Source organism: Ursus americanus, chromosome 1 (assembly GCF_024610735.1).
Source record: "Ursus americanus isolate L20-20 chromosome 1, mUrsAme1.1.p, whole genome shotgun sequence".
In the NCBI taxonomy this organism is placed as follows: Eukaryota; Metazoa; Chordata; class Mammalia; order Carnivora; family Ursidae; genus Ursus; species Ursus americanus.
The window spans coordinates 8320835-8336124 of record NC_142127.1 but is presented as its reverse complement, the minus strand read 5'-3'; the positions used below and the strand labels follow the sequence as shown (position 1 = coordinate 8336124).

Sequence of the window (15290 nt, the reverse complement as noted above, 5' to 3'; positions counted from 1 at the left end):
GCGGCAGGCAGAGGGACAGGGAGGAGGCTCCCCGCTGAGCAGGGAGCCCAACACAGGACTTGATCCCAGGACCGTGGGATCATGACCTGAGCTGAAGGCAGACGCTTAACCGGCTGAGCCACCCAGCATCCCTACACTGGACATAGTCTATTCTAGAGGTAAAATCTGCTCTTTGTATACGCTTGAAACAAATTCTCGTTTACATCTTGTATTAGTACACCTAGCCCAGTACTTCATTATTAAAGATTTAACAAATACTGGAGGAAAAAATGTTCGGTGGCAATGGGCATTTTTAATAAATCTGGATTAGCTACACAGAAACACATTTCAAGGGTATTAGAAACTTTAAAATAGTTGAGAAGGCAAAAACCTACTATTTTGCTTGAAGACACCCAAGTCCTCACGATGGAATATTAGAGCCATAAAAAAGAACAAAATCTTGCCATTTGCAACAACATGGAAATAGAGTATTACGCTAAGCAAAATGAGAGAAAGACAAACACCACGATTTCACCTATGTGGAATTTAAGAAAACAAATGACCAAAGAGGAAAAAAAAAAGAGGCAAACCAAGAAACAGATTCGTAACAAGAGAGAACCAACCAATGTTATCAAAGGTGAGGGGGTGAGGAGATGGGGGAATAGGAGATGGAGGTTAAGGAGGGTACTTGTGAGAAGCACTGGGTGATGTATGAAGTGTTCAATCACTGTATTGTACACCTGAAACTAGTAATGTTAACTACACTGCAATTTAAGTAAAACTTAAAAAAAAAAAAAAAGACATCGAAGTCCCATCTGAATACAAATGAACTGTAGAAAAAATTTATTTGCTGGTCACTGATTCTTGAAATACAATTCCACATCCATGATACAGACACAAAATGACGGTTATTAAATCTTGCTAACCCACCCAAAACTAACTTAACATGGTAAAAGTGATCACATACATGTACTTCTCTCCCTCCATGTAATTAACGTCCAGTTTCAAGCACACGACACTGAAGTGCCCTATGCGTTAAAGGTGCACGCCTAACAGAGAACCACGCAGATGGTCAAGCAAGATTTTATTTTATTTGATGATAACAACAAAAGCTGCAGTAAATGGTGACTTTTCCATCCAGGCAGAGTTACTAAAGACAGCTATGAAATCTGCAAAGAAAACGAGAGACCAGGACAAAGAGGCAGCGTGAGCCCGGCTCCTGCAAGCTGGGCACCCTCGCAGTTCAGCAAGGGCAGGTAAGCCAGCTACTGACTGCCTTCCGTACTGACGTGAACTGACAGTTTTTCCTCCAAGAACCTTGTCGATGGTTGCATTCCATTGCATCTAGTTAAATACAAAGAATTCGCCCTCACACCAAAATCACATTTTTCAGAAGAAACAGAATACATTCAGAATCACTGACTGCTTTTCCTTTGTCTTTTTTTTCTTGAACGTGTAGATGTTTGAGTCTCTTGTGTTTCTTCTTTTATACCAGGTACGGGCTGTTTGAAAACAATTTCATTATCTTTATCATCAACGTTCATTTTAGCCACTTCAGATTTTCGTTTCTCCAAAAATGTTGGTGTACAAACTGGTGTGGGGCCCTGGATTCAACGAATAAGAGGTTGTAAGACAGAAATATAGGAAGGTATTAGGAATGAGTTCACCTCCCCACCCCCCATACCTCCTGCCCTGAATTTTTACAAGCTGCCGTGATATTTTAGGCTTGCTTTCCCCTTTTGGTGATAATAGCTGCACATAATATGCTCCACTGTAGACTATTAGGTAGAAAACTAGACTTACATTTATAAAGACAGTGGCTTCATTTCTCCCTACTGACTCAGTCACTTTGCTGAAAGGTAAACAATGCAATAACCTCACAATAACTTTTGCTACCCGCACTGTATCTGCTAGATCACCAGTGACGATTTCCTACCCGCACTGTATCTGCTAGATCACCAGTGAGGATTTGCTACCCGCACTGTATCTGCTAGATCACCAGTGAGGATTTGCTACCCGCACTGTATCTGCTAGATCACCAGTGAGGATTTGCTACCCTCACTGTATCTGCTAGATCACCAGTGAGGATTTGCTACCCTCACTGTATCTGCTAGATCACCAGTGAGGATTTGCTACCCTCACTGTATCTGCTAGATCACCAGTGAGGATTTGCTACCCCCACTGTATCTGCTAGATCACCAGTGAGGATTTACCAAAACAATCACAAGGTGAAATCTGAAATTTTAGTAAAGTGACAGCAGCACGAACTGCTTTCCTTTTCCTTTTTTTTCAAAATATTTATTGGGGCGCCTGGGTGGCTCAGTCAGTTAAGCATCTGCCTTTGGCTCAGGTCATAATCCCAGGGTCCTGGGACTGAGCCCAACATAGGGCTCCCTGCTCATGGGTGGTCTGCTTTTTACTCTCCCTCTGCCTCTCCCCATAACTTGTGTTCTCTCTCTCAAATAAAATCTTCAAAAAAAATTATTTACTTATTTATTTTAAAAGTAATCTCTACATCCAACATTGGGCTCGAACTCACGACCCTGAGATTAAGAGTTGCGTGCTTCACCAATGAAGTCAGTCAGGTGCCCCTGCTTTTCCTCTTTCAAATCATTTCTAGAATACCTCATTTCCAGGACATTGAAGACAATTTTACCTGGCTATCCACAGTCTTCTCAGGAGTGGCAGGAGTACGTGAAACCTTTTTCTTCTTCTTCTTCTTTGATAAGACCTTCAATAAATTTTAAGGGACTTCATCAATCTGCATATTTATCACCAATAGTAGTCTTGAATGTATTTCCCCATTTATCTTTCCATATTATCTGGCACGTAATACGACAAATAAAATTTTACCTGGCTATTTGTAGATTTCTGAAGCCCAGTGTTTGATGCATTTCTTTTTTCCTTTTTATGTAAAATCTTAAATAAACATAAAGAAATAAACTGGCAGTCTCACATTATTTACATTTTTAATGTAAATAATGGTAAATTAGAACTTTACACATATTATCAGTAAATCGTCCCCAAATGACACATTTCAATTTAAAAAGCAAAACCCACGATCTTAAGGGCAAAACTGGAAGAGGGGGCCTAACTAACAAATGGGCACAGCCGTAGAGGTTGAAATGGGGCCAAAACCTGGAGCTGGCCGCAAAGCAAGCTGAATCAGAAATGTGAACGAGAAGGCCGTGGAAAGGCAGTCCCCATCCTGACCACGCTCAGGATTAGATGACGAGGCAGGGCTGCTTTCGCACAAAGCAGCAAATGGGCTACCGGAGAGGCATTTCTTGAATGCCTGTTTTCCAGCGTCACTGTCCCAGCTCCCCCAAGGTTCCCACAAGTACGGAACCCGCTCTTTTAACACCTCCTGCGAAAGAGTATGTGTGGGATTTGAGCAAAGAATTAACGACCAGGAACTGGGCCTAGGGAGGGTAACTCAGTCTTCTAGTTGCTGGATAACCAACTGAGCCACCCACGCACCCCGAGCTAATCCCATTAAAGAGTTTCCTCTTCTGTATAATGGAGATAATAGGATCTGCTCTAACAAACTTTTAGAAAGGACTACAATGCAGGGGCGCCTGGGTAGCTCAGTTGGTTAAGTGTCTGCCTTCAGCTCAGGACACGATCTTGGGGTCCTGAGGCTCAGCCCTGCGTAGGGCTGCCTGCTCAGTGGGGGGCATCTGCTTCACCCCTCCACCCCGCCACTTGTGCGCGCCCTCAAATAAGTAAATAAAATCTTTAGAGAAAAAAAAAACCCTACGATGCAATGTTTCAAAAATTTAGGCAAAGCCTAGCACATGACAACACTGGGCTAGACACTTTATGTATAAAACCATAAATACATTATAAATAATGAGGTACAAATCCCACCCCCAAGAAAAAATACAAAAAACATTCTGTGAAGGAATATTTACCAGTGAAGGAAAATCATAATCAATTCCTTTTTTAGCTAATTTCTTCCTGAGTAATTTTTCCTTCTTTTTAAATCGCTCCTCCATCTGCAGCTTTTGAAGAAGTGTCCGATTCTGATTATACCGTTTCACTGCAGGATATGATGGCCTTTTAAATGGCACATGCCACTCTCTAAAAAGTTCTTCGTGTACTTTTTCGGGTGGTATAAAATGACCTATATTTAAACAAAAGAAGTTTTCAACCAAGTGGGAGAAGATTTCAATGTTTTCACCAGTGTCATTCCCCCCACCTCATAATCAAGATGATGTCTCCCATTTACATGGAGAAGACCGAAACAATAAAGTAGAACCCTAAAGGAAAAGCATACAGCCAACAATTATTATTAGACATCTGTTTATTAAATGCCAAGAACTGTTCCAAGAGCTAGAAATACGTAAGTGAACAAGATGAGTCATATAAAGGAATGTCTTGGTGGCATCAGGTCTCTGGTGTTCCTGGAACTACCAGGACCTCAGGCTGTGCGACCTGATGTAGCACAAGGAATCACTTTCCACTGCATCTACCTCTCCAGGACTCAGCCAGCTTACCGCTTATCTCCAGCTCTCTGCTTATGGGACCTTTCCAGGCTATGGAAGAACACTGGGACCATATGCAAGGCAGGCCAAAACCGCTGGCATCAACACTCAACCAATGACGGAGTTGATAGATAAATACCCTAGTTCCCTTGCCTGTCAGTTGGAATAATTCTGTCTCCCCGTGTTACCTGGCAGGATGGAGCCCACTGCCTGAGAAGTAATGTGCTTGCTAACACACCATCAATGAATGATTCCTTCTCTCACTTCTCTACTCCCTACCACTATTTTCCTGCGCTCACCTCCTAAATATACTACTTCCATTCAAAAACAAAAAGACAATGTGGCTAATCTTCCATCTGAACTCTTATCAGAGTTCAGAACCTTTCCTGTGATCTTTCAAAGTCAGATACAGCACAGCACTGATCCTACCCATGGGGTCCCCTGACACATTTTAGGACATCTATTTCCCCATTTCCTCTTGGTAAGAACCAGGCTTTTTAGGTGTGAAATGAACCCAGGACCTCAATGAGGCCACTGGGCTTCCCTGTCACAGCAACAGGACCTGAGAGAGATGCTGCTATTTGGGCAGCTCACCAGCTACGGGAACAGATGTGTGTGGCTCGGACACCAGGTATGGTCACACACTCCACCATCAACACAGAGAAGCCAAAAGTTAACTCTGCCTCCAGAGGCACCGAGCTCCAGACAGGGGTGCTCGGGGAACACACAGTGGGCAGCTCCACTTTCTGCAGGATGAACTCATCTACTCCTTATGTGGCTTCTTTTGTGGAAGGGCTGCAGTCAATGTCATTTAGATGAACTCTGAAACGTGACTTCTTGCCTTTCATGTTATCCTAACTAAAATCTATTTGTGGCTTCCCACTGCCCTCAGGATATATTCTAAACTCCCAGATTTTTAAGGCTTTCAGTAACCTGACCTCCTCTCATCTCTTGCTATTCTCCTCACATTCCTTCATAGGCAAGTAGGTACGGTTAGTCACATCTCACTTTGCACTTGCTGTCCCATCAAGCCAGGGGTGGTAACTCCCTCTCCCTGGCTCACTCCTATCTAATCTTTAGGTTTCAACCTCAATGATACCTCAGGAAGCCATCTGTATCCCATCAGGGATGGGTCAGCTGCTCTTCCAATGTAACTTATCCCAATTCCACCTTAGCATAAAAACAGCTCTTACTCTGGAAGATTTTAAAATTCCAACTAGAATCTGTCTAGAAAATGCACTCATATCCTTGCACTTAAACACTTAAGAGACTCATCCCAGAGATGAAGTGGGACATCCAAGTAGCTAAGTAATGTGTCTTTCACAGCACAGCTATCCAGCAGCAGCAGGCATCCACGCAATCCCACGGGTAAGAGAAAAGCACTTACACTTTAAGAGTCTTTCACCAAAAAGGTAGTTGTTCATTGTGTCAGCAACTATCTTAGCAACATCTTCAGATGCAAACTCCACAAACGCATAGCCTTTACTATTTCCAGTCTGCAATGGAAAACCCACCACAAAAAGTAAAATGATCAAATTCTAACAGGTCTTGGAAGTCCTAAAATGCCATTAATTTAAATGTCAAATAACATTCTGACACCTTTGATTCTAACTTCACTGCACAGTGCAGGGGCTGTTATGGGAAAAGATAAGATCCGGGGTGCCTGGCTGGCTCTAGAGCATACAACTCTTGATCTCGGGATTGTGAGTTTGAGCTCCACACCGGGTGTAGAGATTACGTGAAAATGAAATGTATTAGAAAGAAAAGATCCAAAATAGTCGGACATGCCACTGATTTTGAAGTATTCCTAGAACTTTGATTACATGATAAATACACTACTAATGCAGCTGGAATTTACCACATGAAGGAAATCTGGTAAGGCCCACAGTCCTTTACTCATTACCAATTTCACGGATAGTCACTTTATTCATGTATTAACAATGCCCAGAGAATAGTGTGATGTTTTGCAAAGAACGCAGGTAATCTAATTCTCACTTTATACATTAAGAACTGGGGAGAAACTAACTCCTCAGTGTTGCCAAGCTAATCAATAATGTGCTCATTTTCATGTTTACTAATGACGGATCATCTTCACAACTGACGGTAAAGGGACGCTGCCAACATCTTCTGAAATGCATGTCCTAGGTTCTTGCCCTCAGCACCACAACATAAAGTGGATTTTTTCACCTGTCTTAGTAACAAGAGCATGGGTTCTAGCATTCAAATGCCCAGGTTCGGCTCCCAGCTGTGACAATTAGGTAAGTAACATTAAATCTCAGCTTTTCATTCTATTAAATGGGGACAAAATAACCACTCTCACAGGGTTGTTATGAAGAAATAATTCATAAGCGCTCCACACAGTCTGTGAAGCATGCAAATGTTCCTGCAGGGTGGCAGAACATGCCATCCCCAAATATTTTACATTGGTATAAGGATTACTTTGAGCTGAAAGCAAATGGGAAGTAGTAGATGACAAAAAAGCCCTTTACCCTCCTCCATTTGCCTAAAAGCAGGACAGATTTACAGGGTCTCAGCCAGAGAACCTAGGAGGGTAGAAAAAAACAAATCTTTCCGCCCTGTAATAATAGGAATATTTCATAATTTTGCATTAAGCATATCTTTGGATATGGATCAAAACTGGTGAACAATTATGGAAACAGGAAACGACTCAATGACCAGGAGGCTCATTTCCAGCACCAGTGGTGTCACTAACCAGCAACTTGGACATGTCCACTGTTTAGTTATCTGCAACAAGAGGATTTTGGTAAAAATTAGTATGTCCGAAAATTCTTTATAATCCTAGCTCTTAATAGGGAGGGGAAAGATGGTGGCGTGGAAGAGACATGCTGTGATATTCAACTTACTGTACCACATTATCAACTGATATCAACCTTCTGAAAAGGGATTTGAAAATACACATCAAGTGACTTAAAACAAACAAACAAACAAACAAAAAACAAACCCCAAACCAAAAAAGCCAGGAGTGCCTGGCTGGCTCAGTTGATAGAGCATGTGACTCTTGATCTCAAGGGTTCTAAGTTTGAGCTTCACGTTGGGTGTAGAGATTAAACAAACAAACAAAAACCAAAAAACTGCGCCAAACACTTTGACCTATGTTACCTAGAAATCCTAGAACGTTGGAAGTACTGAGCAAGCAGTCAAAATTGGTGTGAGTGGGGGAAACGGCACCTTTATTACGCAACAACAATGCTGGAAATGGTAAATTTTAGTGCACCTCCTTAAGAAGCAACCTTTCTGTAAGACACTGACCTAAACTTCAGAAAAGCCAATGTCAAGAAAAGCAAAACAATTAAGCAAAAATGGGCAAGAAGATTGTTCAAGATATGCTAAAGAGCTAGAACCAAATACAGTGCATGAACCTTGACTGGATTCCAGGACGGGTAGGGGAAAAAATAACTAAAGACATTTGGGACTACTGGCGATGTATGCAGATGCACAGTACATTATATTGCAGTTATGTAGAAAAATGTCCTATTCCTAAAATTATGTTCAAGTATTTAGTGTTATGACTGTCACTTTCTTCAAAAGGCTCAGCAAAACAAAAAAGTGTATGTTCTAGAGGACAGGTAAAGAGATGAAGCTAATGTGTCAGGATGTTAATAACAGGTGAATCCAGGTGGGGGGGCAGGGATGTTCATCACACTATTCTTTCTACCTGCCTGCAGGCTTGAACATTTTCAAATATAAAAGTGAGGAGAACAATGACTATACTGCAATCTGGGAAAACATTTGCAAAATCATGTCCCAGAAAATGCAGAAAAAAGTTTTCAGAAAAGACAACAGTAAAAAAAGGGCAAAACATGTGAACAGGCAGTTCACAGAAGATGGGAGTTCTAATGGCCAATACACACATAATGATATTAAATGTCACAGAGTAAGGCAGATACAAAAATCATGAGCATTCTATACTCAGTGACTCAGGATATTCTGTAAAGCAGTAATTTTCAAACTCAGAATGTGACCTTTAAAAAGGCAACAGAATCAATTTAGTGGGTCAGAAAAGCAAAAACCAAAGAATAGAAAGGTTAAGTATTGCCTCATATGACTTATTTCAATTATGTTTACATACAGGTATGTGTGTGCAGGCTTGTGCTGTAAAACTTACTTCTTATGGTGGGTCCAAAGTCTGGAAAATGCTGTTCTAGAAAAATATGCCTACACCCGCACAAACAATGTCCCTACCAGTTTCATCTATAATTGTAAAAACAAACAAAACAAAACCAAAAAAACCCCCACGAAACCAAAATCCTAATATTTAATAAGAAGATGGATAAACTTTAATATATTCAAGCAAAGGAACACAGCCACGACGATGAGTGCACTGGAGTTTCATGGACAAAGTTATAAACAGATTAATGAAAAAATTAAGTTAAAGAATGATAAAATATAGACTTAAATATACAATGTATATTCATTCAGACATGAACACGTGGTAAAAATTTAAAACACAGAGTAATGAAGAGCACTGGATTCATGAATAGTAATTCCCTGGACAAGGGGAAAAAATGAAGGGGACTGGGAAGGGGCAAATGGACCCTCAAGTCTACCTATAATTCATTTCTTAAAGAACAAAGATCTGAAACAAGTATGAGATCAAGTTGATATTTGATAAAAGTGAATGGTGGATTACCAAATAGCCACTAAACACTCTAGCAGACTTTGGGATGTTTAAAATATCTCACCCACATAATAAGCAACCTTTATAAATAAGGAAATGGAAAAACAAGGGGAGGAATACAGGCAAAATGTTATTTTGGTTAGGATGGAAGAGATACTAGGGCATTTTAAATTTAAAATCCTCTTTAATGCAAACATGTTGCATTGACAACATAACTTAGTATCTGTGATTTTACCACAACCAGCAGATGGTGGATGCATACCCTATCCCCTCACATACCAAATCAAATATAAAATTTAACTTTGACAAAATGTGGAAAAACTCTATCAAGAAAAAACAGATTCCAACAGTGAGAGGTCTATGGTTACAACCAAAAGTGGATGTGTGCAGGGAAGAAAATAAAGTGGCCATTCCTCTATTTCAGAAACAAACCATACAAACTTTTCTTTATTAGGAGGCAGGTACAATATAACAATAACATTTATAAAGGGTTTACTGTATCAGATATTGTTCTAAGAACTCTGCATTTGTTACCTTAATGTTTGATTATATTCTCCTAGGAGGTGGATGGTATTTTATTCATATTTTACAAACTAGAAAACTGAAACATAGGAAAATTACATAGTATGTCCAAGGTCACACAACTAGTGACCTGTATAGCCAGCACTCAAACCTAGGTGGTCTGGCTTCAATCTCCTTATTCTTAACTACTCACTGTACAAACCTTTGTTATTAAAGGGATGTCTGTGCCAGAGGCTAACACAAGAAGATGTTCATACTTGATCCTCAAACAGAAGCTCATGTATACCTGGCTTAGTAACCACAGAATAAGTACAACTCATTTATCAGGATTATCAATTTAACTTGAGGATTTGGGGCAATTCTAATAGTAAAACAAACATTTACAGTAACACTGATTTTGCTCTTTTCAGTTTCAGGTTCTAAATCTTACCCTTTCTGAAATGCACTGTGACAAACAATAATATATGAACATTCTGTAAGCTGTCAAAACTTACATACTTGTAAGAAACAAAATCTAATTTAATCTTACCCTTTTACTTCTGGACAGTCTGAATCTTGTAACAGCGCCAAACTGGGAGAAATATGCCCGAATCTGGGTTTCGTAAAGTGCTGGAGGTAAGTGGCCCACATAGATTACTCCAGGAGTCAGTTTTTCTTTCTCCTGTGGCTGAAGACATATAGACCAGGCAAATACAAATTTTAATTAAGAAAAAATCACATTGCAACACCACTTGTAAAACCCCAATTTCCCAGTCCAAGACAAAAGATCAAAAACCTGCCTTATATTTCCATTTACAGAATAGTAGCTGAAAAATTAGGTGTTTAAGGTCTACCTTCTCAGGAGGACAACAGTCAAGTAGTGGAGGGTGTTAGCCGGTACTGCAGCACCCGGCACCCTGTAAACGCTCAAGACCTACATGCTGAATCAATGCATAGGCAAGTAAATCTTTGTGAACACATCACTTTAAATCTGGCTAAACTCCACATAAACGTACCCTTCAACTTTGCTTGAGGATCACCATTGCCTCACACCCGCCTAACCGAACAATTTCGAGACACTGTCCTTCACAATGTCCACCAACCTTTCAGCACTTCGGTCATCATTCCCTTACCTTCCATAACAAGCACTTTTTACTTTTCCAAACGTGTATTTTATGCTAAAAAACAAGGCAAATATAAGTTGATGCCAGGGGCCATAGTCAGTAAATGGAACTCGGCAAACTTTGTCTTTTAAGAACTTCAAAATCACCAACCAGGCAAACAAACCTCCCAAATTCGGGGGCAAAGCGGAGGAGTGGCAGCTCTAACCTCAGGAGGATTTGGGGTTTGAGAGTCCATTCCCAACAGCTGGCCCTCCTCTTGCATCACCCCAATTACCTCCCCCGTATTTCCGTAAGACGACCCTAAGGCCTACACGGCCAAACCCCATCTCCCAATCAGCATAACCCTGTCGGTCTCGGGGAGACGCTGGCCTTCAAGCTCGTGAGGTCTGCGGCCCACCCTGGGAGAGGCTGGAGGGAGCACAGGTGTGAGGAGGACGAGACGCGCCAGGGCAGGGAACCAGACGCGGACCCGTGTGCCCACTCCTCTCAGTCCGATCCGCGGTGGCTGCTCACCTGCTTGGCGCGCCGGCGAGCCTGCGCCACCTCCTTCTGAAACTTGGCCTCTTCCTGCGGGTTCAGCGACAGGAACGGCTTGGCCGGGCCTGCAAAGACCGCCATGGCGACGGCTTCCAAGCCGCAGAGCTCCACGCGGCGCCGCCGGAAACGGCGAGCTCTGAGCTCACCCAAAGCGGAAGTGGAGGCGGGAGAGGTGCGCGGTGAGGCGCGGGGGCGGGACATATGGTGGGGGGGGAGAGGCGGAGCCTGGGAGGGGCCGGAGGGAGCTCGGCTGCCCCCTGCTGGCTGGGCGCCGCTTGGCCTCGCTCTCATTCCCGCCACCTGTCTAAACGTGCGAAATGTAGCTTGCTCGTGCTTACATTGCGGCCAGCCAATTTCAAAGAGAGGTTTAAAAATGCAAGTAATGAATCATGGAACATTACATCAAAAACTAGGGATGTACTGTATGGTGACTAACATAACATAATAAAAAATTATTATAAAAAAATAAAAATAAAAATAAAGCCCCAAACAACATCTGTGCCCTAGAGGTCTTGCCAATAATTCTTTCTATTATTATTTTTAAATTATTAACATATAATGTATTATTTGTTTCAGGGGTACAGGTCTGTGATTCATTAGTCTTACACAACACACAGCATTCACCACAACACATACCCTCCCCGATGTCCATCACCCAGCCACCCTATCCCCCCTTGCCAATCATGCTTTAATTTTTTTATTTTCTTTCTTTCACATACTCATTTTTTGAGGCCTTACTGTGTCCTCGTGTTGCTGCCCTAGGGAACTTAGAGATTGGGGGTGAAGGTAGATAATAATGTTTGGAGTGGGCTTGGTGCAGTAAGAGACGTAAAAGCCCCGTGGGGTAGAGGCATGTTGGGTGACCAAGAAGGGCCCCCCAGAGTGGGTGGCATTTGAATAGAAACCTGAAGGCTCTAGGGAGCCATGTGTGAAGACCTGGAAGCTCACCGTGCAGGTAGGGGGGACCCCATGTGCACTGTCCTTAGAACTGGAAAGAAAGAACCAGCCAGTGTAGTTGGAGTTCAGCCAGTGAGCGTCAAAGGGTGAGGAGTGAGGGGAGCTCCAGGGCTCTGCCTGTCAACGTTTAAAGCTTGGGTTTTATTGTAAACATAAGGCGATGTGAGAGTGTGTGTGTGTGTGTGTGTGTTTTAAGATTTTATTTATTTGAGAGAGAGAGAGAGAGAGAGAGAGAGCACAAGTAGGGGGAGGAGCAGAGGGAGAGGGAGAAGAAAGCTCTTCGCTGAGCAGGGAGCTTGACCCCAGGACCCTGGGATCATGACCTAAGCTGAAGGCAGATGCTTAGGGGCACCTGGGTGGCGTAGTCGTTAAGCCTCTGCCTTCGGCTCAGGGTGTGATCCCAGTGTTCTGGGATCGAGCCCCACATCAGGCTCCTCCGCTGGGAGCCTGCTTCTTCCTCTCACACTCCCCCTGCTTGTGTTCCCTCTTTCACTGGCTGTCTCTCTCTGTCAAATAAATAAATAAAATCTTAAAAAAAAAAAAAAGAAGGCAGATGCTTACCCCACTTAGCCACCCAAGCGCCCCCGATGTGAGGATTTTAAGCAAAGCTGTGGCTGTTTATACCTTTAAATTACTGTCACTGGCCCTCTGAACTTAGAACTGACCTCCTGAACTCAAGAAACTCTAGAAGCTTCTGCCTGTCGGTCTTACATTTTGGAAAGGAGCTAACCAACTGCTGGAACAGAAAAAGAAACATTTGAGGATGGTGCCTGACAGATGATTCAGAAAGTGCTCAGCCTCATTATAATGGTAAAATCCCCCTCAATATTCATGTCAAGGCCTAATAAAAGGGGCCTGCTTCTCTTTGTTCAGGGAGTCAAGGCTTTGGAAGTCATTCCCACAATCTCTTTGTTTGTACAAAGATAGTGACCTTGTGAGGCAACCACCTAGTATAGTTTCTGTCTATAGCTCACCAAGGAGTGGACTCACTTTGGTGGTAATAATACTACTCTAGTAAGGGTGGAGGGTGGACTGCAGAAGCTAAAAAGAAAACTTCAGGGGAGCCTGGGTGGCTCAGTCGGTGCCGTATTCATCATATTCACGCACCATTTAATAAAGCCAATTAGATCTTCAAATTTACTTGGTTGTGTTTGGTTTGCTTGTTTTTAAATATTTTATTTTTATGTAACCTACACCCAATGTGGGGCTGGAACTTACAACCTCAAGATCAAGAGTTGCATGCTCTACTGACTGAGCCACCCAGGCATCCCTGTATTTTGTTTTTTAACACAGAGAAGGCAGGGACAGGAGGCTATCGCAGTAGCCCAAACAGAGCTGGTCAGGGAGATCCTGGTGGCTGTGTTCTGGCATCAGCGAGGGCTGAGTTTAGCTGATGTCCAGGTATATATGTGGGAATGGTGGACGGTAAGTCTGTACAGTAGAAACACAGGATCCGGGGCCCCCTCCCAGACCTACGAACCAGAATCTGCTTTGTAATAAAACCCTGGGAGCGATCCCCATGCTCCATAGATCACACTTTGAGTAACAGGAGTAGAGATTTGGAGCTTGATCACTGTACTGGGTTGAATTGTGTCCGCCCCCCACCCTCCAAGATAGATTTAAGTCTTTACCCCTGGTACATGGGATGGAAACAGAGCCTTTGCAGGTGTAATCAAGTTAAGATGAGATCATGTTGGAGTAGAATGGGCCTTAATCCAATAACTAGTGTCTTTATAAAAAGAGAGAGATTTGGACGCACGCACACACACACACACACACACACACACACACACACACACAGAATGCCGCTTGATGACAGAGGCAGAGGCTGGAGTGATGTAGTTGCAAGCTAAGGAAGACCAAGGATTGTTGGCAACCAGCGGAAGCTAGGAAGACGTAAAAAAGGACTCTTTCCATAGCCTTCAGAGAGACAACGGTCCTGCCAACATCTCAAATTTGGATTTCTAAAGTCTCTAAAACTGTGAGAGAACAGATTTCTGTTGTTTTAAGCCACCCAGTTTGTGGCCGTTGTGTAACGGCAGCCCTAGGAAACGAATACAGGTCACATGATGGGTAGAGCCTGAAATGGTTTTCTGAGGAAAGCACAGGGCCTGGGCCTATCTTGGCAGGTGCTGGAGGAGCTCCTGGGTGTTCACAGAATAGCAGACCCCCCCACCCCCGACCATAGACGTCAGCTCTTAACTAGGGACAGAGTCTCAGGCCCAGATTCTCACTGCAGCTCAGACCTGCTTTTGTTTTTTTCCCTTCCAAGGCTTTGTCAGTCACTCTCAGTTAACGGTGCCTGCTGGTGGTGTTCACTCTGGCCCTGCAGGGTAACATCTCATTCCACTGTGTCTCTACTGCCCCGGGGCCCAAGAGTCACTCTGAGACCTGGGTGGGTGGTCCCAGGAGTTGATGTGGCACCCTGTTCAGGGAGCCCAGGAGGAAACTTTTCACCACCACCCCCCAGCCATGTGTCTGGGGGGAAATCCTGTTTTCTCAACCAAAAGAAGAGTTTTGGTGACAGGATTGTTTAGGTCTCCTGGCTGGGGGGGGGGGGCTGCATCCTCTTGTGCAGTAGGGACACTACTCATGATCGGACTAGCAGCTCGCCTGCCTCATGCGCAGGGGACGGGCTAGGGCCACACGTGTTTGTCCTTCCTTCCTTCCTTTTCCTCTTCCTGCTTCTTATTTCCTTCCTTCCTTCCCTTCTTCCCACCCTCCCTTCCTTCTTTCTGTGTGTGGTGTTTTTTTTGGTTTGTTTGTAGAAGGGGGCTGAGGGATTGGGGGAATGGGAGGACGTTACTGACACTTTGGGTGGGCGGTTCTTCACTGAGCTCTACTGTCCTGTATACTCTGCCTTGGCACCCAACCCCCAGCTCTCAATGCCAGTGGCCCCCCTAGTCATTGTAACAACCAAAAGGCCTCCAGGCACTTCCACACACCCCTGCATGGACTACTGAGTGTGTGCCCACTGTGTGTCTTTCCCTTCCTTTTCCCCCACTGACTTCCCATGCCACCCCTCTGTTGGAATTGAATGGTGGCATGTCATTCCCATGGTGCCAC

The 15290-nt window shown here is 43.4% G+C and overlaps 1 protein-coding gene across 1 annotated transcript; it reads right to left on the bottom strand.

Annotated features, from left to right (window-relative positions):
- Positions 1-1050: 1050 nt before the first annotated feature.
- On the bottom strand, positions 1051-11419 carry NIFK (nucleolar protein interacting with the FHA domain of MKI67). The gene is made up of 7 exons (XM_045804148.2): positions 11244-11419; positions 10157-10294; positions 5854-5962; positions 3894-4105; positions 2833-2898; positions 2636-2710; positions 1051-1583 (listed from the first exon to the last, which is right to left on the bottom strand). The coding sequence occupies exons 1-7, from the start codon at positions 11346-11348 to the stop codon at positions 1395-1397; spliced, it is 894 nt and encodes a 297-aa protein (XP_045660104.2). The 5' UTR covers positions 11349-11419; the 3' UTR covers positions 1051-1394.
- Positions 11420-15290: the final 3871 nt, after the last annotated feature.